We start from the raw sequence: 21,650 nt of genomic DNA, 5'->3' as shown, positions 1-21,650 counted from the left end.
ATACCTAATAAATTGTAATATCCAGTTCTGTGGATAATTCTGGCCTCGTCACTTATAAGACCCTCTGATCTGCTCATTGCCATAGCGGTCTCTGCTCGCGGGGGATCCAGTTACCGGCAGCTGCGGGCTGGAATGTAGCGGAGGATATGAGCCGCACACATTGGGAAATGTTATTTCCTGTGGCGGCCTGTGAGGTGGCGGTATGTATGGAAAGGATTGTAGCAGCTTATTATACACCGGATCGGCGGACCACCCTTCTTCAAAATAAACACTTCGCATAGGAAAGTCCCCCCCCCCAAGAGGCGGAGATGTCAGGATTTGGGGCATCAAACAACGTTCCATCATCGCTTACCAGACACTGGTTACAGGTTCTTCCGGTTACAAATCGCTTACAGAAGCAGTCTCCGCTAATGCGGTCACAATGGGATCCATCGGGAACGGTGCCCCTGGGGTCACACTGGCACCCTAGGGAGAGACCACCCACTCTGATTACTATTGTATCAATGGGAAATGATCAATATTGGTTCTGACTGGTCCCAGCGCAGGGAACGTTACATGTTTGGTATTAGTAGGGCGGTAGTATAAGGAAGACACAAAGGACAAATGCTTGGAGGCATCCATGACTTAGTGCGATCTGACACCCTCATCAGGATGAGCAATGTATGGCGGTATTATTTCAGCACTGCATGGGGGTATTATTTGAGAACTGTATGGCGGTTATATTTAGGGGCTGTACGGTCGTATTTTTAAACACGCTATAATGATATTATTTAGGTACTGTATGGTGGTTTAACCTAAGACACTTTCATGTACTTAGGTACTATATGATGGTATAATTTAGGTACTGTATGGTGGTATAATTTATACACAGTATGGCGGTATAATTTAGGTACTGTATGGAAGCATAATTTATACACAGTATGGTGGTATAATTTATACACAGTATAGTGGTATAATTTATACACAGTATGATGCTATAATATAGGTACTGTATGGAGGTATAATTTATACACAGTATGGTGCTATAATATAGGTACTGTATGGAGGTATAATTTATACACAGTATGGTGCTATAATGTAGGTACTGTATGGAGGTATAATTTATATACAGTATGGTGCTATAATTTAGGTACTGTATGGAGGTATACTTTATACACAGTATAGTGGTATAATTTAGGTACTGTGTGGAGGTATAATTTATACACAGTATGGTGGTGTAATTTATACACAGTATAGTGGTATAATTTAAGTACTGTATGGAGGTATAATTTATACACAGTATAGTGGTATAATTTAGGTACTGTATGGAGGTATACTTTATACACAGTATGGTGGTGTAAATTTAGGTACTGTATGGAGGTATACTTTATACACAGTATAGTGGTATAACTTAGGTACTGTATGGAGGTATACTTTATGTACAGTATGGTGGTATAAATGTAGGTACTGTATGGAGGTATAATGTATACACAGTATGGTGGTATAATTTAGGTACTATATGGAGGTATCATTTATATAACTTATGGTGGTATAATTTAGGTACTGTATGGAGGTATACTTTATACACAATATGGTGCTACAATTTAGGGACTGTTTGGAGGTATAATTTATACACAGTAGGGTGGTATTTTTAAACAACCACGTAGAGAAAAAGAGAAAAGGAAGAGCAGCACTACAAGAAATCCTAAATAGATGGGTACACGCCTCAGCTGGGTTGTCTCAAATCTCATGATATCAAAATGTATTCTGAGATTTGGTCATATTACGGTAATTATTTAGTGTATTATTTATGCAATGTATTGTGGTATATTTGATACATAAGAACTTATATTAATTTTCGAGCACTGTATGGGGTATTATTTAGGCACTGTATAATGTATATGGGGGTAATATTTGACCACTGGTGGTATTAGGCACTATACAATGTATTTTTTTGAGCACCGTATTGTGGTATTATTTAGACCCTGTATGGTGGTATTATTTAGGTACTGTATGTTGGTATTTATTAAGCTTTGTATGGTGGTATTATTTAGGTACTGTATCTTAGTATTACTTAATCTTTGTATGGTGGTATTATTTAGGTACTGTATCTTAGTATTACTTAAGCTTTTTATGGTGGTATTATTTAGGTACTGTATTTTGATATTACTTAAGCTTTGTATGGTGGTATTATTTAGGCACTGTGTTGGTATTACTTAAGCTTTGTATATTGGTATTATTTTTTTTATTTATGTATTGTATCTTAGTATTACTTAAGCTTTGTATGGTGGTATTATTTAGGCACTGTGTTGGTATTACTTAAGCTTTGTATGGGGGTATTATTTAGGTACTGTATGTTGGTATTATTTAAGCTTTCTATGGTAGTATTATTTAGGTACTATATGTTGGTATTACTTAAGCTTTGTATGGTGCTATTATTTAGGTTCTTTATGGTTGCATTTAGGCATTGTATGCTATTATTATTTGAGCACAGTGTGACTGTCTACGGTATTAATTGAGCACAATATATGGGACCTATATGTAATGTATGACCATTGGCCGTTCCTGACCCCGTTCTTGCCTAGTATTCATGGTCAATGAAACCCAACAGCATGTATGTCTTTATAACAGTAATTTGATCTTTTTCCTCAGATTCTCACTTTTACATCCTTGGACGATGTCTGTATTGAGGCCATAAAATCCTGACTTGCAGCGATCACATCTTGGGCCTTCCACAAAGTCTTTGCAGCGGCACTGTCCGGTAATTAACCCCAGAGACGGGTCATCCTGAGAGTCGCAGAGCCCTCCGTCCAGAGAGCCGTCCGGGTCACAGTCACAGGCTGCAGGTACCATAGAGGTTCACAGTTATTATTGCAGTACATTACATTGGGAGAAGGCGCTGTTTATTTTATGTCTAGAATAATTACTGAGAAAGGGGTTTTTCATAATCACGCATGGGAGCTGTGTACACAAAACGGTACTAGCAATGGGGAGAGCAGATTAGCCCGTTCTCCGGTACCTTTGCAGACGTTGCTGTCTCGAATATCCTTGCTGGGATCTTTGTAGTAGAAGGGTTTGCAGAGCTCACAATATCGCCCCATAGTGTTATGTTGACAGTCGTCGCAGACGCCACCGCTCGTGTTTCTGGTGGACAGGTACACCGCCATGTCAAAGTGGCACTTCCGGGAATGATTGTTACAGTTGCACTCTGAGGACAAAAGAGAATTAAACATTATAAGATCTGACTCGGGTGGACAGCAGGAACTGTGCAGGTCTATGAAGCCTGGGTGACCCGGTGACAGAACGATAGGTCCGCAGTTGGGAAAAATGGAGGAAAGAGGGAGACAAGGACAGGAGCAATCAACACAGGGGAAAGAAGAATCCATAAAATATCTACTCACTTTTACATGCGTTGGTGCTGCGCCCCTCTGCCGGTCTCCAGGGGATCTCATTGAAGAAACTGTCGCACTGTTCGCAGTTCAGCCCCTTGGTGTTGTGTTTGCAGACACATCTCCCGTGCACCTGAGGAGCGGAAAACACCCAAAATTTAGGTCATGAGTTACAATTAGTGGTGCAACCTAGCAGCAAGTGTTCGGTGTTCCTACAGCACCACCACAGGTGAAATTTGGTATTACACAGCTCACATTTCGTAGCATGACAAAACGAGTCCCCAGAGATGAGCGAGATATGAGTATCCTGAATATAGGTGACCCACTAACAGCTTGAATTTTACTAGCAGAGTATATGAAATTGGGTTTTGTGACTCTTTAAAAATATGTTTAAATTGAGTCTGTCAGCAGGAATTCACCCTGCAAACTATGTATATGTGCATGTAGCTGCGCCATAGACAAGTCCAACTATGTATATGTGCATGTAGCTGTGCCAAAGACAAGTCCAACTATGTATATGTGCATGTAGCTGTGCCAGAGACAAGTCCAACTATGTATATGTGCATGTATCTGTGCCAGAGACAAGTCCAACTATGTATATGTGCATGTAGCTGTGCCAAAGACAAGTCCAACTATGTATATGTGCATGTAGCTGTGCCAAAGACAAGTCCAACTATGTATATGTGCATGTAGCTGTGCCAGAGACAAGTCCAACTATGTATATGTGCATGTAGCTGTGCCATAGACAAGTCCAACTATGTATATGTGCATGTAGCCGTGCCATAGACAAGTCCAACTATGTATATGTGCATGTAGCTGTGCCATAGACAAGTCCAACTATGTATATGTGCATGTAGCTGTTCCATAGACAAGTCCAACTATGTATATGTGCATGTAGCTATGCCAAAGACAAGTCCAACTATGTATATGTGCATGTAGCTGTGCCATAGACAAGTCCAACTATGTATATGTGCATGTAGCTGTGCCATAGACAAGTCCAACTATGTATATGTGCATGTAGCTATGCCAAAGACAAGTCCAACTATGTATATGTGCATGTAGCCGTGCCATAGACAAGTCCAACTATGTATATGTGCATGTAGCTGTGCCATAGACAAGTCCAACTATGTATATGTGCATGTAGCTGTGCCAAAGACAAGTCCAACTATGTATATGTGCATGTAGCTGTGCCAAAGACAAGTCCAGCAATACCTTTGCATGGCCAGTCCGTTCCTCCATTAATGAGAAATCTTTGTTTGAATTGATATGCAAATGAGGCTGAAGAGCTATTTGTAGATCTGAAGCCTCCATCACTCCAGCTCTATTTCCCGCTTAGCGCCGCTTCCTCCTGCTTGACTGGAGACTCCTTTGTCTGAAATGACACAGCACAGAGGCTGTCAGTCCAGCCCAAGGAAGCGGCACTAGTCGAAGAATAGAGCTGGAGTAATGGATGCTTCAGATATGCAAATGAGGCTTCCGTCACTTCACCTCTATTCTTCGACTAGTGCCTTGGGCTGGACTGACAGCCTCTGTGCTGTGTCACTTCACTTCAGGCGTCACCATTCAAGCAGGAGGAGGCGGCACTAGTCAAGGAATAGAGATAGAGTGATAGAGGCTTCAGATCTACCCCTAGCTCTTCAACCTCATTTGCATATCTGAAGCCTCTGTCACTCCAGCTCTATTCCTCAACTAGTGCCGCCTCCTTAGGCTGGACTGACAGCCTCTGTGCTGTGTCACTTTAGACAAAGGAGTCACCAGTCAAGCAGGAGGAGGCGGCGTTGGGCAGGGAATAGAGCTGGAGTGATGGAGGCTTCAGCTCTACCCTTAGCTCTTCACCCTCATTTTTATATCTGAAGCCTCCGTCACTCCAGCTCTATTCCTCTACTAGTACCGCCTCCTTGGGCTGGACTGACAGCCTCTGTGCGGTGTCACTTCAGACAAAGAGTCACGAGTCAAGCAGGAGGAGCTGGCGTTGGGTGGGGAAAAATAACTGGAGTGACGGAGGTTACAGAACTACCCTTAGCTTTTCAGCCTAATTTGCATATCTGAAGCCTCGGTCACTCCAGTTCTATTCCTTGACTAGTGCCGCCTCCTTAGGCTGGACTGACAGCCTCTGTGCTGTGCCACTTCAGACAAAGGAGTCACCAGTCAAGCAGGAGGAGGCGGCGTTGGGCGGGGAAAAGAACTGAAGTGACGGAGGCTACAGATCTACCCCTAGCTCTTCAACCTCATTTGCATATCTAAAGCCTCAGTCACTCCAGCTCTATTCCTCGACTGGTACCGCCTTCTAGGGCTGGCAGCAAGCAGTGATCTTGAGAAAACAGGAATTGATATACAAAGTAAATAACTAAACTTAAAAAACTAGCAATGACCGCTTACCATGCCGTCCACATCTTTGGAGATCCCTTCAATGGGAGCGCACTCGGAGGCATGGCCATAGCAGAAGCAGTTCCCCCGCACCACCAGCTCGTACAGGGCGTAGTAATACTTCTCCTTTATTTCCAGTCGGGAATCCAGTAGATTATCCCCCAGAGTGTGCAGCCGGGTGAAATTAATCCTGATGTTGGTGATCTTCAGAAGATCTAAGAGGAGACAGAAGGCGAGTGGATGGTCATACAGATAAAGCGTCTATATAATAAGCTACAGCAGGTGAAATAAGCATTGAACACGTCACCAATTTTCTAAGTAAATATATTTCTATAGGTGCTATTGATATGAATGTCTCACAAGATGTCAGTAACAACCCATCCAATCCACACAGTCAAAGAAACCAAACCAAAGAATTCCATAAATTTAGGTATGTGTAATCATGAGAAATGACACAGGGAAAAAGTATTGAACACGTTACTGAAATGTATGTAATACTTCGTACAAAAGCCTTTGTTGGTGATGAAGCTTCCAGACGCCTCCTGTATGGAGACACTAGTCACCTGCATTGCTCAGGTGGGATTTTGGCCCATTCTTCCACACAAACACTCTTCACATCCCGGCTCCTTCTATGAACTCTGAGCTTTATTTCCTTTCATACATTTTCTATTGGATTCAGCTCCGGTGATCGGCTCGGCCATTCTAGCAGATTTATTTTCTTTCCTTGGCTGTGTGTTTGGGATCATTGTCTTGCTGAAATGTCCACCCTTGTTTCATCTTCATCATCCTGGTAGATGACAGCAGATTTTTATCAAGAATGTCTCAGTACATTTGTGCATTCATCCTTCTTTCAATTATATGAAGTTTCCCAGTGTCGTATACTGAAAAACAGCCCAACACCATGATGTTCCCACCTCCACACTTCGTTGTTGGTGTTTGGGGGTGATTTGCCTTTTGACCTCCAAATATGGTATGTATTATGGCTTCCAAAGAGCTCAATTTTGGTCTCATCTGACCAGACTATATTTCCCCAGGTATTTCACAGACTTGTCTAAATGTTGTTGAGGAAACATAAAACGCTTTTTGAACCTGCTCTTTGTTCAGCAATGGAATCTTGCGTAGTGAGCGTGCATACAGGAGCGTGCATACAGGAGCGTGCATACAGGAGCGTGCATACAGGAGCGTGCATACAGGCCATGGAGGGCGAGTTCATTACTTATTGTTTTCTTAGAAACAATTGTACCTGCTGGTTCCAGGTCTTTCTGCAGCTCTCAACAGGTGGTTCTTGGCTCTTGGACAACTCTTCTGATAATTCCTCTGTCTGTATCTTGCGGGGAGCACCTGGTCGTGGCCAGTTTATGGTGAAATGATATTCTTTCCACTCATTATGGCCCCAACAGTGCTCACGGGAGCCTTCAGTAGTTTATAAAGTCTTCTGTCACCAATGCCATCAGTGTTGTGAATGTCAGTTATTCTTTTGCTGCTGTGAGGCTCCCTCTTGTGGCCAGGAATGGTTTGGACAGAGACCAGGTGTGCTGGAGCAATGGGCATTTCCATTGCTAACTCTCTGCCTATTTAAATCCTGGTCTGATAGCAGGCTATGCCGGATGTCAGTTGTTCTTTGTTCACCAGCCTGCTTCATCCTGCTCCAGATCACCTCTACCCCAGATAAGTGCTTGGCTCTTTATTTTTGTTTGGTTCTTTTTGTGCTTATCTGAGTTTGTCATTTGCTGTGGTTGTTTTCAGTTTATTTGCATGCAGGGATCTTCCCTCTCAGTTGCTTAGCTGGGAAGCTCCCTGCAGCTATGTTTGGAGTATTGCTCCTATAAGTCCATGTGTTTGTTGCTTCTTGAATTTGTAATGATTCCTGCTTTCTGTTCATTTTTTATGACAAGAACACCTGGTATAGGACGGAGTGCAGATCTAGTGATCTGAGGGCTTTTTGTACTATCAGGTTTTTGGATTTTTGCAGGGTTTTTCTCTGGCCACCATCAGCCCCTTTCCTATCCTGTCCTATTTAGTCAGTAGGGCCTCACCTTTTGCTAATCCTATCACCTATCTGTGTATTGTGTTTTCCTATATCACCGCAGTCTTTGAATGTGGGAGGCTTGCTATTCTTTATCTATTTTCTGAGGCAGAGAGTTATTCATCTTTCGTTCCTTTAGGATAGCTAGTTCTCCGGCTGGGTTCGCGGTGCACAGGATGTTAGTTCACCCCTCGGCTACTTCTAGTGTTGATGGTTAGTAAGGGGATGGCGGCCAGATTAGTTGCCAATGCTCTTGTCACCTTTTACCAATGATTTATGGTGGTCTTCCATGGTTCCGGATCATAACACATCAGTATCTTTTGCAAGAACAAGTTTGTGAAGGTTTTCAGACAGCTCACTGGTTTTACCCTTCATGAGATGTTTCTTGTGTGGCACCTTGGTAATGAGATACCTTTTTATAGGCCATCAGTTGAACCAGCTGATAATATTTTTCAGCAAGCAGCAAGAATGTTTTCTAATTACTTATAGATTTCATCTGGTGTTATCACTTTCCATGGCTTTCTTCATGTGTTCAATACTTTTTCCCTGTGTCATTTCTCATTATTGCACCTCACTAAATTTATGGACACCTATGGTTTAATTTATTTGCCTGTGTGAATTGTATGGGTTGTTACTGACATCTGGTGAGAAATTCATGTCAATAGCACCTTTAGAATTATAATTAATTAGAAAATTAGTGAATTATTCTATACTTATTTCACCACGTTCTATAGGTGCTGGAAATATACACGTTAACCCCTTAAGGATGACATCAGTATTAAGTTTTTCCTATTCTAAGAGCCATCATTTTTTCAGTTTTCCACCCATACGAGGTTTTGTGAGTTGTAGTTTTGAATTACAGCATGCATTTTACCATATAACTTCAAAAAAGAAAGAGGAAAAATATTTTAAGTGGGATTGAATTGATGAAAAAAAATAAGATTTTAGAATTTTTTTATTAAGATTTATTTTTATAAAATCAGAACACCCTTGTAAGCCGGAGAGTATTGACCTTAGCTCCGCTATACACCGTGTGCAGAATTATTAGGCAAGTTGTATTTTAGAGGATTTTTTTTATTATTGATCAACAACTATGTTCTCAATCACCCCAAAAGACTTATAAACATCAAAGCTTAATATTTTTGGAAGTTGGAGGGGTTTTTTAGATTAGGCTATCTTAGGAGGATATCTGTTTGTGCAGGTAACTATTACTGTGCAGAATTATTAGGCAACTTAATAAAAACCAATTCTATTCCCATCTCACTTGTTTATTTTAAACCAATATAACTGCACAACATTTAGAAATAAACATTTCTGACATGCAAAAACAAAACCCAAAAGAATTAGTGACCAACATAGCCCCCTTTCTTTCTGATGACCCTCAGCAGCCGACCATCCATAGATTCTGTCATTGCTTGATCTGTTTAGGATCCACATTGCGTGCAGCAGCCACCACAGCCTCCAGACACTGTTCCCAGAGGTGGACTGTTTTCCCTCCCTGTAGATCTCACATTTTATGAGGGACCACAGGTTCTCTGTGGGGTTCAGATCAGGTGAACAAGGGGGCCATGTCATTATTTTCATCTTTTAGACCTTTACTGGCCAGCCACGCTGTGGAGTAGTTGGATGCATGTGATGGAGCATTGTCCTGCAGGAAAATCATGTTTTTCTTGAACGATAGCGACTTCTTCCTGTACCACTGCTTGAAGAAGTTGTCTTCCAGAAACTGGCAGTAGGTCTGGGAGTTGAGCTTCACTCCATCCTCAACCAGAAAAGGCCCCACAAGTTGATCTTTGATGATCCCAGCCCATACCAGTACCCACCTCCACCTTGCTGGCGTCTGAGTCGGAGTGGAGCTCTCTGCCCTTTACTGATCCAGCCTCTGGCCCATCCATCTGCCCATCAAGAGTCACTCTCATTTCATCAGTCCATAAAACCTTTGAAAAATCAGTCTTGAGATATCTCTGGGCCCAGTCTTGACGTCTTGATGTTTTATCTTATGTTTCTTGTTCAGAGGTGATGGTGTTTCAGCCTTCCTTACCTTGGCCATGTCCCTGAGTATGGCACACCTTGTGCTGTGATACTCCAGTAACGTTGCAGCTCTGAAATATGGCCAAACTGGTGGCAAATGGCATCTTGGCAGCTTCACGCTTGATTTTCCTCAATTCATGGGCAGTTATTTTGCGCCTTTTTTGCCCAGCACGCTTCTTGCGACCCTGTTGGCTATCTGCCATGAAACGCTTGATTGTTCGAGGATTACGCTTCAAAAGTTTGACAATTTCAAGACTGCTGCATCCCTCTGCAAGACATCTCACAATTGTGGACTTTTCAGAGCCCGGCAAATCTCTCTTCTGACCCATTTTGCCAAAGGAAAGGAAGTTGCCTAATAATTAAGCACCCCTTATATCGGGTGTTGATGTCATTACACCGCACCCCTCCTCATTACAGAGATGCACATCACCTGATTTACTTCATTGGTAGTTGGCTCTCAGCCTATACAGCTTGGAGTAGGACGACATGGAGAAAAAGCATCATGTGATCAAAATACTCATGTGCCTAATAATTCTGCACACAGTGTATGCTAGGAACATAGTCGGTGCGCCGGTAATGGCCGATGCTGGTAATAGCGGCTCATGCACTTGTTATCCCAGATCCGCATGGTGACACCTCCATTATTCTCCCAGCTGGGACTTGTCAGGACGGCACAATAATCTGCTCTATAAACTCTGCACAAGGCTGGTGACTGGAGAGGAGCCAAGAGCAACACCCAGTGTCATCCGCAGCAGAGGGAGCTGCCATGTATGGAAGCAAAGCACCGAGCTAAATCAGTAACAGCCCCAGAGATCGTCCCCCGGAGCACAAATAACTCCGCTGCATTCACAAGGCAGACCGGCGTCCCCACAACTGCCGGGACATAACTCAACAATGACCTGTTAATTCTGCTCCAAGATTCCTGTATCAGTCTGCAACCAGCTACTGGGGATGGAACATGGCATCCAAATGTTGCTGGAAAGTATCAATGAGAATATCCCCCACCCCACAAAGTGCAGTCACTGTGTACAACATACATTACATTACTTATCCTGTATTACACCCCAGAGCTGCACTCACTATTCTGCTGGTGCAGTCACTGTGTACATGCATTACATTACTTATCCTGTATTACACTCCAGAGCTGCACTCACTATTCTGCTGGTGCAGTCACTGTGTACATACATTACTTATCCTGTACTGATCCTGAGTTACATCCTGTATTATACTCCAGAGCTGCACTCACAATTCTGCTGGTGCAGTCACTGTGTACATACATTACATTACTGATCCTGAGTTACATCCTGTATTATTGTCCAGAGCTGCACTCACTATTCTGCTGGTGGAGTCACTGTGTACATACATTACTGATCCTGTACTGATCCTGAGTTACATCCCGTATTATACTCCAGAGCTGCACTCACTATTCTGCTGGTGCAGTCACTGTGTACATACATTACATTACTTATCCTGTAGTGATCCTGAGTTATATCCTGTATTATACTCCAGAGCTGCACTCACTATTCTGCTGGTGGAGTCACTGTGTACATACATTACTAATGCTGAGTTACCTCTTGTATTATACTCCAGAGCTGCAATCACTATTCTGCTGGTGCATTCACTGTGTACATACACTACATTACTTATCCTGTACTGATCCTGAGTTACATCCTGTATTATACTCCAGAGCTGCACTCACTATTCTGCTGATGGAGTCACTGTGTACATATATTATAAGCCTCAGGTGCATCACAATTCTTCAGGCTTCATAGCTGGAATCTCCCAGCATTCCTTGCTGGTTTATTGACTATGTAGAGTTTACTCTTTTGTATTTTGTGTATTGTATAAATAAGAAGATTTACAATAATGTGATTTGGGAAAACTAACTGTCCTCGTGCTATAGGAGTTCAGCTCAAGGTCAGTATCTGACAACATGTTTCTTTTCTTTCCAATGGTCACTTGCAGAATTGTAAATTCAGCTCTGAAGTATAATACAGAGATAAGTACAAGATGAATAATACAATGTATACAGAGTGACACGGGATTCTGCAAATATTATTCTTCAATAATATATAATAATATAATAATAATATAATAATATATATATATATATATATATAATATATAATAATATATATATAATATAATATATATATATATATAATATATATAATATAATATAATATATATATAATAATATATAATAATATATAATAATATTGGCCCCTCAATATTCCAAAACAGAAAAAGCTTGCTTTTCTACATGAAATCAGAGGCCTCATAGAAGTGTATGGGGGCGGTATTATGGCTCTGTACATAGAGCGGTAATACGATATTGTGCTTAATCCCTTATTAATTAACTTACTCTGAATACGAGAACTGTACGGGTCCCTGATGTGAATAGCTGGATCCAGAACTCTGAATATCACCTATAGACAGAGAGAGGAGAGGATTACATGCACAGGTTAGACAGTATACCATATCTACTGCACTCAGTGTGGGGTCACCCACAAAATATTAGCAAATAGCTCGTAAAGTGTAGTTATAGAAGCCCGGAGCGGCAGAGAGGTTGCTGATGGCATAACAGTGTAAAGATGGATGACGTCAATTATTCGGTGAACTACAGAGCTATAGGTACGGTGTGTGCCGCCATATGGTGCTCCATAAACCCTATTAAGAAATTATTAGTAATACGGTGGTACAGTAGAGCCCAATAGAAGTCTATGAGTTTGGATTTATGGCTCCAGGGTTGTACAGAGTTATAATTGCTTCATATGTGTCACGCTCCCCGGGTCCTCTGCTCCGCTCCCCGGGTCCTCTGCTCTGCTCCCCGGGTCCTCTGCTCCGCTCCCCGGCTCACCTGCCACGCTCCCCGCTCTCCAGCCTCCAGTCCCCGCGCTTCCCAGGCCTCCTGGTCCCCGCTCCCGGCGCCCGTCGGCTTCCCAGTCCATGGCCGGCTCTGCTGCGTCCTCCTCTCAGCTTCCTGTGTTGGCTTCTGGCACCCGGGCCGCGCGCATGCGCATTAGGGCGCGCGCGCGGTCACTGACCCTTTCTTAAAGGGCCAGTGTCCACTAACAGGAAATGATGCACACAGGTACAGGGTATATAGGGGGTTAATGTCCAAGGGAGCGGGGCCTGTTCTTCGTGTTTTCCCAAGCTAGGAGTCAGGTCTCCTTGTGTTCTGTGAGATACTTACCTCTCTGTCTTCTAGAGCCGATCCTGCATCGCCATCCGGTCCTGCTGTGTCTCGAACCCCGAACGCTGCCCATCTGCCATCCTGACAGTCCGCACCATCTCGGTTCCCTGCGGTGACCCGTCATCTCGCTCCAACGGTTCCGGACCCCGCCTGACATCATCACGGCTTCCGAACCTGAGCTCCGTCACCCGGACCACCATCAGTGACCTCGTGGTCCCAGGGACTTCTCCATTGTATTCCAGTGCACGGACTGTTCTGCTACCTAAAGTGCTCCGGCTGCCGGACTCCTTTCCCTCATCGGGGAGTTCGGTCCAGTGGATCCACCTCCCGGGTCTGACCGTCCATCTGGCCCTAACAGTAAGAACAGGCCATGGATCCCGCCGAAGCACTAGCTGCCTTGCATGAGGAACTCCAACGCCAGCGTGAAGTCCAGACCCGCATGCTGAACTTTATGACTTCCGTGGACGCCCGCTTGAATACGCTACAAGCCTCGGTCACATCTTCAGCGTCCCGGGTCTCCACTAGTCAATCCACGGCCCCCGCTCCCGTGGCAGCCTCCTCGGATGCTTCCAGACTGAGTTTGGCCTCACCACCCCGGTACGCCGGAGATCCCAAGACCTGCAGGGGGTTTATAAACCAATGCTCCCTCCATTTCAGGCAGCTGCCACATTTGTTTGCCTCCGACCAAGCCAAGGTCGCCTTCATCATGTCTCACCTAGAGGGCGAGGCACTGGCGTGGATGAACCCCTTGTGGGAGAAGGAGGACCCTATGACCAAGAACCTCCAGGAGTTCCTGCAGGCCTTTCGCAGCACCTTTGACGAACCCGGACGCGCCTCCGCGTCTGCTTCATCTCTTCTCCGGTTACGTCAGGGAACTCTGACGGTGGGTCAATACGCCATCCGTTTCCGCACCTTGGCTTCAGAACTCGGGTGGAATAACGAGGCCCTAACCGCCGCCTTCTGGGAAGGACTCTCGGGTCGAATCAAAGATGAGCTGGCTGGACGTGACGTACCGTCCACCCTGGACGCCCTGATTACCCTAGCGACTCGAGTGGACATACGCTTTCAGGAGCGGTCCAAAGAGGTGTCCCGTGAGAGACGTCCGGTACGGCATTCCTCTCCTCCACAGAAGCCCGCCGTACTCCAGTCAACGGCCTCAGGTGTCTCCGTCCATGAGCCCATGCAGATCGACCGTGTGCGACAGTCTGAACAACGTCGAGCAGAGCGGCTCGCCAAGGGACTCTGCTTCTACTGCGGAGAGGGCACACACCTGCTACGCGCCTGTCCAGAGAGGCCGGGAAACTCCAAAGCCTAGGGTTGGTAGGAGAGGCCACCCTAGGTGCTGGGACTCTCTCAGACCCGGTTACATGGACTGTGCAAGTGACAACGGGAGAGACGCGTTTTACGGCTGAGGCGTACCTCGATTCTGGGGCAGCAGGCAATTTCATCCAGCAGGCCACGGTGGACAAGTACCAGGTGCCTGTTACTCCACTTGCCAAACCTCTTGTGATTGCCTCTGTGGATGGGAGACCCCTCTCTGACACCATCTCCTGGTTCACCAAGCCGCTTGAACTGCGTATCGGTGCTCTGCACACCGAGAACATCGCTCTCTACGTCCTCCCACATATGTCACATCAAATCCTGCTGGGCCTTCCCTGGTTGCGGACACACGAGCCTTCAGTCAGCTGGGGCACTGGCGATATCACTCGATGGGGTCTTCTTGCCATGAGAAGTGTCTGAAGACCATACAACCTATCCGGCGACCTCCGGTTCCCGAGTCCCTACCGGGACTGCCTTCAGACTATTGGTCCTTCGTGGACGTCTTTGATAAGAAGGAGTCCGAAGTACTTCCGCCACATCGTCCTTACGATTGTGCCATTGACCTGCTCCCGGGAACTACACCACCTCGAGGACGGATATATCCACTGTCTCCAGCCGAAACAAGGGCCATGTCTACGTACATCACAGAGAGCCTGGCTAAGGGATTCATTCGGAGATCCTCCCCTCCTGCTGGAGCAGGCTTCTTCTTCGTAAAGAAGAAAGAGGGCGACCTACGCCTACACCTACGGTATAGACTACCGGGGATTGAACCTAATCACCGTAAAGAACAAGTACCCCCTGCCGCTCATCCCCGAATTGTATGATCGGCTCAGAGGAGCTCGTGTGTTCACCAAGTTGGATCTTCGGGGTGCCTACAACCTGGTCCGTATCCGCTCAGGGGATGAATGGAAGACCGCGTTCAACACTCGCGATGGGCATTATGAATACTGCGTGATGCCCTTCGGCCTGTGTAACGCACCAGCAGTCTTCCAAGAATTGGTGAACGACGTGTTCCGGGATCTTCTCTACGTCTGTGTGGTGGTATATCTGGATGACATCCTTGTCTTCTCTCCGGACCTTCAGACCCACCGAGAGAACGTGCAACTGGTTCTACAAAGACTGAGAGAGAATCGTCTGTACGCCAAGTACGAGAAGTGTGTCTTCGAACAGTCTTCTCTCCCCTTCCTGGGGTACCTCATCACCGACACCGGACTGCAGATGGATCCAAAGAAGGTCTCTTCCGTTCTCAACTGGCCTCCTCCTTCTGGACTGAAGGCAATCCAGCGCTTTCTGGGATTCGCCAACTATTACCGCCAGTTCATTCCTCACTTCTCGGCTCTGACTGCTCCTCTCTCCGCCTTGACCAAGAAGGGGGCTAATCCAAAGGACTGGTCACCTGCGGCCGACGCCGCGTTTGGCTCTCTCAAGCGAGCCTTTGCCTCCTCTCCTGTACTCCACCGTCCAGAGTTAAACCGCCAGTTCACCTTGGAGGTGGATGCCTCCTCCTCGGGAGCCGGAGCAGTACTCATGCAGAAGTCCTCCTCCGGGAAGATGGTGACTTGCGGTTTCTTCTCCAAGAGCTTCTCCTCGCCTGAACGCAATTACACCATCGGTGACCGAGAGCTATTGGCGGTCAAACTGGCTCTGGAAGAATGGCGCTATCTTCTGGAAGGAGCAGTGTACCCCGTCATTATTTACACGGACCACAAAAACCTGGAATACCTGCGGACTGCTCAGCGACTGAACCCACGGCAAGCCAGGTGGTCCTTGTTCTTTGCCCGGTTCGACTTCCAGCTTCATTTCCGACCCGCGAACAAGAATGTACGCGCTGATGCCTTGTCTAGGTCTTTCATGCCCATGGAGCAGGAGGAAGAGACATCTCAACCCATCATCTGTCCAAGTAAGATTATTCCAGTGACTCCTGTCACCCTGGCCCAGATACCGCCTGGGAAGACCTATGTCTCTGAGACTGACAGGCAAAAAGTGTTACACTGGGGCCATGCCTCGAAAACAGCCGGTCATGCAGGTCAGAAGAAAACATGGAGTGCGATTGTACGTCATTACTGGTGGCCATCCCTTCGCACGGACGTCGCCTCTTTTGTCTCTGCCTGCTCCTCCTGTGCCAGGAACAAGACTCCCAAACACCTGCCATATGGCCGTCTTCTGCCTCTACCCATACCCTCAGTTCCCTGGCAACACATAGCGATGGACTTTATTACGGACTTGCCATTGTCCTCCGGACACACAGTCATATGGGTCGTGGTGGATCGGTTCTCTAAAATGGCCCATTTCGTTCCTATGGCTGGACTGCCCTCTGCCCAGGAACTCGCGGACGCCTATATACATCACATCTTCCGCTTGCATGGCTTTCCATCACACATTGTGTCCGATAGAGGAACTCAGTTCACCTCCCGCTTCTGGAGGGCTCTCTGTAAACATCTGGGAGTGATTCTGGACTTTTCTTCGGCCTACCATCCTCAGTCTAATGGCCAAGTGGAACGGGTCAATCAGATATTGACCTCTTTTTTACGTCACTACGTCAACGCCCATCATGACGATTGGTCCACGCTTCTTCCTTGGGCTGAATTCTCCTATAATCACCACGTCAGTGAGTCCTCCTCCAGTTCTCCCTTCCATGTCGTCTACGGACTTCAGCCGTCTGTCCCATTGCCTGTATCCTCTTCCTCGGACATCCCTGCTGCTGATGCAGTGCTCCGGGACTTTGCAACCATTTGGGACTCAGTGAAGGCGTCCCTTGCACGTGCATCCCTGCGGATGAAGAGACACGCGGACAAGAGACGTCTGGATCCTCCGTGTTTCTCTCCGGGAGATCTCGTCTGGCTTGCTTCCAAGTACATCCGACTGAAGATACCATCCTACAAGCTGGGACCTCGCTACATCGGACCGTTTAAAGTCCTCGGCAAGATCAATGAGGTTTCCTACAAACTGCAGCTCCCGGCCACGATGAGGATACCCAACTCCTTCCACGTCTCTCTGCTCAAGCCGGTTGTCCTTGGTCCCTTCTCCGCTGCCGCCAGTCCAGCTCCTCCTCCTATTGCTGAGGACGACATCTATGCGGTAAGGGATATCATGGCCATGAAGACCGTACGAGGTCGACAGTTCTTCCTGGTGGACTGGGAAGGGTATGGTCCTGAGGATAGGTCCTGGGAGCCCAGGGAAAACGTGGGCACTCCTCTGATCCGTGCCTTCCTGTCCCGGTTGCGGGGAGGGGGCCGTGGGGGGGGTACTGTCACGCTCCCCGGGTCCTCTGCTCCGCTCCCCGGGTCCTCTGCTCCGCTCCCCGGCTCACCTGCCACGCTCCCCGCTCTCCAGCCTCCAGTCCCCGCGCTTCCCAGGCCTCCTGGTCCCCGCTCCTGGCGCCCGTTGGCTTCCCAGTCCATGGCCGGCTCTGCTGCGTCCTCCTCTCAGCTTCCTGTGTTGGCTTCTGGCACCCGGGCCGCGCGCATGCGCATTAGGGCGCGCGCGCGGTCACTGACCCTTTCTTAAAGGGCCAGTGTCCACTAACAGGAAATGATGCACACAGGTACAGGGTATATAGGGGGTTAATGTCCAAGGGAGCGGGGCCTGTTCTTCGTGTTTTCCCAAGCTAGGAGTCAGGTCTCCTTGTGTTCTGTGAGATACTTACCTCTCTGTCTTCTAGAGCCGATCCTGCATCGCCATCCGGTCCTGCTGTGTCTCGAACCCCGAACGCTGCCCATCTGCCATCCTGACAGTCCGCACCATCTCGGTTCCCTGCGGTGACCCGTCATCTCGCTCCAACGGTTCCGGACCCCGCCTGACATCATCACGGCTTCCGAACCTGAGCTCCGTCACCCGGACCACCATCAGTGACCTCGTGGTCCCAGGGACTTCTCCATTGTATTCCAGTGCACGGACTGTTCTGCTACCTAAAGTGCTCCGGCTGCCGGACTCCTTTCCCTCATCGGGGAGTTCGGTCCAGTGGATCCACCTCCCGGGTCTGCCCGTCCATCTGGCCCTAACAATATGCATGATGCCTAATACATTCTCCCTGCCATGTATAGCGCCAACATAGGCCGCAGCAATTCACTCTCCTTCAATCCTTACCTCTCCTTCCGTTGACGGCTCAATTTCAGAATATCGAGCCTCACAGATCACATCGTCCACCTTTCTTTGGATGCTGCGTGAAATATTTGGGAAGACGGCCGCGCAGTCGTAGGCAAAGTATCTGTAAACCTGCCAACTCCGTCCAAAATCAGCCGACCGCTCCACTAACATGGCCGCCGGTCTGAAAGTCTGCCAACAAAAACAAAAAAAATCACAAATTTATGCAAGGCTACTTGTAAACATAAATGTTCCCATACAGTGACAGCAAGCAGAGGTCTTAAAATGAAAAAAGAAAATGATGACGTCCGGTTATGGGACTGTACCGGATGTCGGCGCCACTGATTATTGTACTGACCTTGAAAGTCATGATGAGATGAGTGAAGTGAAACTCGGCCTCCAGGTCCAACTGAATGCTGACGTCAGAGAGGCCTGGTCAGAAGGGAGACGACAGAGCGGGTTTATATTGTGAGGTTATAATACATATTTCACCCCAGTGTATAAAGAAGCAATGATTCCCTCCATCCCCTCAATAACAAGAAAGATAAGCAACGCCAGATACCTTTTTCTTCCTACGCCTGGATATATACAGTATACCATATATGTATATATATATATATATATATATATATATATATATATATATATATATATATATATATATATAAAATCCCAGGCTATAAAAGGGTTCATGGGGCATCTCCATTTTTTAAAATATACCCCCACACTGGGACAATTTAGTCTGAGAACACCCCCGAAACACAGAGATGACACTTTTGAGTACAGATGCATAGAATTAGTATTCAGTCACTTTGTGTTCCTGCCTCTATACAGTGCCACCATTGCAAACTCAACTCTACTATTCTGTGGATCCAGCACTGCTACATCAAATCCAGCTCTACAACTCTGCTATTTTGTGGCTACAAATCCACTATTTGTGATCCATCTTTGCTACCTTGCGTCTCTATTGCAAACCTAGCTCTGCTTCTGTTCTCAGAATTAACTCTCCTACATCACTGTGCCACCTCTGCCGCATTAAGCCTCTGTTGCAAACCCAGCTCTGCTCCTATTTTCTGAATTAATTCTCTTACATCACTGTGCCTCCTCTGCTGCATTAAGCCTTTGTTGCAAACCCAGCTCTGCTCCATTTTCTGAACTAACTCTCCTATATCAATGTGCTAACTCTGCCGAATTAAGCCTCTGTTGCAAACCCAGCTCTACTCTTATTTTCTAAATGAACTTTCCTACATAACTGTGCCACCTCTGCATCATTAAGCTTCTGTTGCAAACCCAGCTCTCCTCTAATTCTCTGAGTGAGCTGCCCTACATTACTATGACACCTCTGCAGCATTGAGCCTCTGTTACAAACCCAGCTCTGCTCCTATTCTCTGAATAAACTCTCCTACATCACTGTACCACGCCTGCTGCATTGAACCTCTATTGCAAACCCATCTCTGCTCCTGTTCTCTGAATAAACTCTCCTACATTACTATACCTCCCCTGCTGCATTGAACCTCTATTGCAAACCCAGCTCTGGTCCTAGTCTCTGAATAAAGTCTTCTTACCATACAACCTCTGCAGCATTAAGATTCTGTTGCAAACCAAGCTCTGCTCTAATTTTCTCAGTGAGCTGTCCTACATTACCATACAACCTCTGCTGCATTGAGCCTCTGTTACAAACCTAGCTCTGCTCCTATTCTCTAATTAAATTCTCCTACATCACTTTGTCTCCTCTGCTGTATTGAGCCTATATTGCAAACACAGCTCTGCCCTTATTCTCTGAATGAACTCTTACATTACCGTGCCATCCCTGCTGCATTGAGTCTCTGTTACAAACCCAGCTCTGCTCCTATTTTCTAAATGAAGAATCCAACATTACTATGATCATTTTCCTGCATTGAGCCTCTGCTGCAAACTCAGCTCTGTTACACCAGTTACTCATCACTAAGTCAACTTTTCTACACTGCTTCTCCACCTTTGCTGCCATTGGTTCAATATAACTACTCCAGGTGCCGCTGTTCAAGCTCTGCCACATATACCGCCATTATTTCCACTAGATTGCTCTCCTGCACCATCACCACTTGTCCGTGCTGCTTTAGAACTGCTCATCCAAACCACGGGCTTTGAGGATCCACCTCACCAGCCGCAACATAACACTGAGAAGCCACGGAATAGAATAACATGGGTTTATTGTTGAATTCTTTTTCTTATTTTGGGGGGGCTTCACTCTTTAATCATGGGCGTAGATAGAGGCAGACCATGCACCTGCTATGGGGCCCGTGAAGAGAGGGCCCCAGCCCTGATTTGCTCTTTTTAGGACTCCATAAGATCTTTAAGGAGAAGAAAAATCGGCACAAGGGTGAAGGGGGAAACAGACATGTCTGGTGTGGCTAATCCCTGGTGGTTCGATTTAATTTATGGACCCCCCTCTCATATCATGCACTGTGTTGGCACATGTCACTGCCCCATGTTAGTGCCCAGATCTCTCTGCGGGAAATCACAAATACATCAAAGGGTTTTGTGTTTGAAGCAGAAATGATAATAATGAAGGATTGAAAACCACAGATTAAGTCTCTCTGATCTCTTTATTCTCCTGGACAGACTTCAGTAGACTCCGGGACGGACTAAACCCTTGTAGGACATTAACGAGTCCGGACTCAGAATACGGAAAATACAAACTCCAAATTTTTATTTACGTAGGATGGTAAAATGATTCGGGAAAGAGTTTCAGACGTAGAAAGATCGAACTGGACCCCCATTATGTTGCCCCCAGGACAGAGGGCATTCTTGTTTTCCCCTTTTCCATGACCCCTGCGTATAACTCCCTTTGTAGGGTCCTGCACATTCACGTCATAGACGGCTTGTCCTTAGGAAAGGCCATGAGATCGTGGGGAGCCAGACTCTTTAGTTGACCTAACCACTTCTTAGCAAAGGCCATGAGATCATAGGGGGGCCAAATTTTCTGGTTGACCTAACCGCTTCCTTGGAAAGGCCATGAGATCATGGGGGGGGGGGGGGGCAAACTGTCTGGTTGACCTAACAGCTTCTTTGGAAAGGCCATGAGATCATAGGGGGGCCAAACTGTCTGGTTGACCTAACAGATTCTTCGGAAAGGCCATGAGATCGTGTGGGGCCAAACTATATGGTTGACCTAACTGATTCCTAGGAAAGGCCATGAGATCGTGGGGGGCCAAACTGTCTGGTTGACATAACTGCTTCTTAGCAAAGCCCATGAGATCGTAGGGGGACCAGACTATCT

The 21,650-nt window shown here is 46.4% G+C and overlaps 1 protein-coding gene and 1 long non-coding RNA gene across 4 annotated transcripts in view; one reads left to right on the top strand and one right to left on the bottom strand.

The window, feature by feature from the left end:
• Positions 1–13,314, top strand: part of LOC142249674 (uncharacterized) — a 72,774-nt gene extending 59,460 nt beyond the window's left edge. Inside the window, exons 3-4 of the long non-coding RNA XR_012725088.1 lie at positions 2,632–2,825; positions 13,004–13,314. This is a non-coding gene — a long non-coding RNA (uncharacterized LOC142249674). The remainder of the gene's footprint in view (positions 1–2,631; positions 2,826–13,003) is intronic.
• The window catches only part of LAMB2 (laminin subunit beta 2), a 123,214-nt gene that overhangs the window by 51,355 nt on the left and 50,209 nt on the right, over positions 1–21,650 (bottom strand). For all 3 annotated transcript variants that reach the window (XM_075321471.1, XM_075321472.1, XM_075321473.1), the window contains exons 5-12: positions 18,750–18,823; positions 18,395–18,583; positions 12,158–12,221; positions 5,748–5,950; positions 3,381–3,501; positions 2,999–3,187; positions 2,640–2,819; positions 353–465 (exon numbers count right to left, since the gene is read on the bottom strand). In XM_075321471.1, the coding sequence (XP_075177586.1) occupies positions 353–465; positions 2,640–2,819; positions 2,999–3,187; positions 3,381–3,501; positions 5,748–5,950; positions 12,158–12,221; positions 18,395–18,583; positions 18,750–18,823 (1,133 nt within the window). The remainder of the gene's footprint in view (positions 1–352; positions 466–2,639; positions 2,820–2,998; positions 3,188–3,380; positions 3,502–5,747; positions 5,951–12,157; positions 12,222–18,394; positions 18,584–18,749; positions 18,824–21,650) is intronic.

This window comes from Anomaloglossus baeobatrachus, chromosome 8, assembly GCF_048569485.1.
Source record: "Anomaloglossus baeobatrachus isolate aAnoBae1 chromosome 8, aAnoBae1.hap1, whole genome shotgun sequence".
NCBI classification, from domain to species: domain Eukaryota; kingdom Metazoa; phylum Chordata; class Amphibia; order Anura; family Aromobatidae; genus Anomaloglossus; species Anomaloglossus baeobatrachus.
The sequence above is the reverse complement of the archived record's forward strand: the minus strand, read 5'-3'. Positions and strand labels throughout refer to the sequence as shown.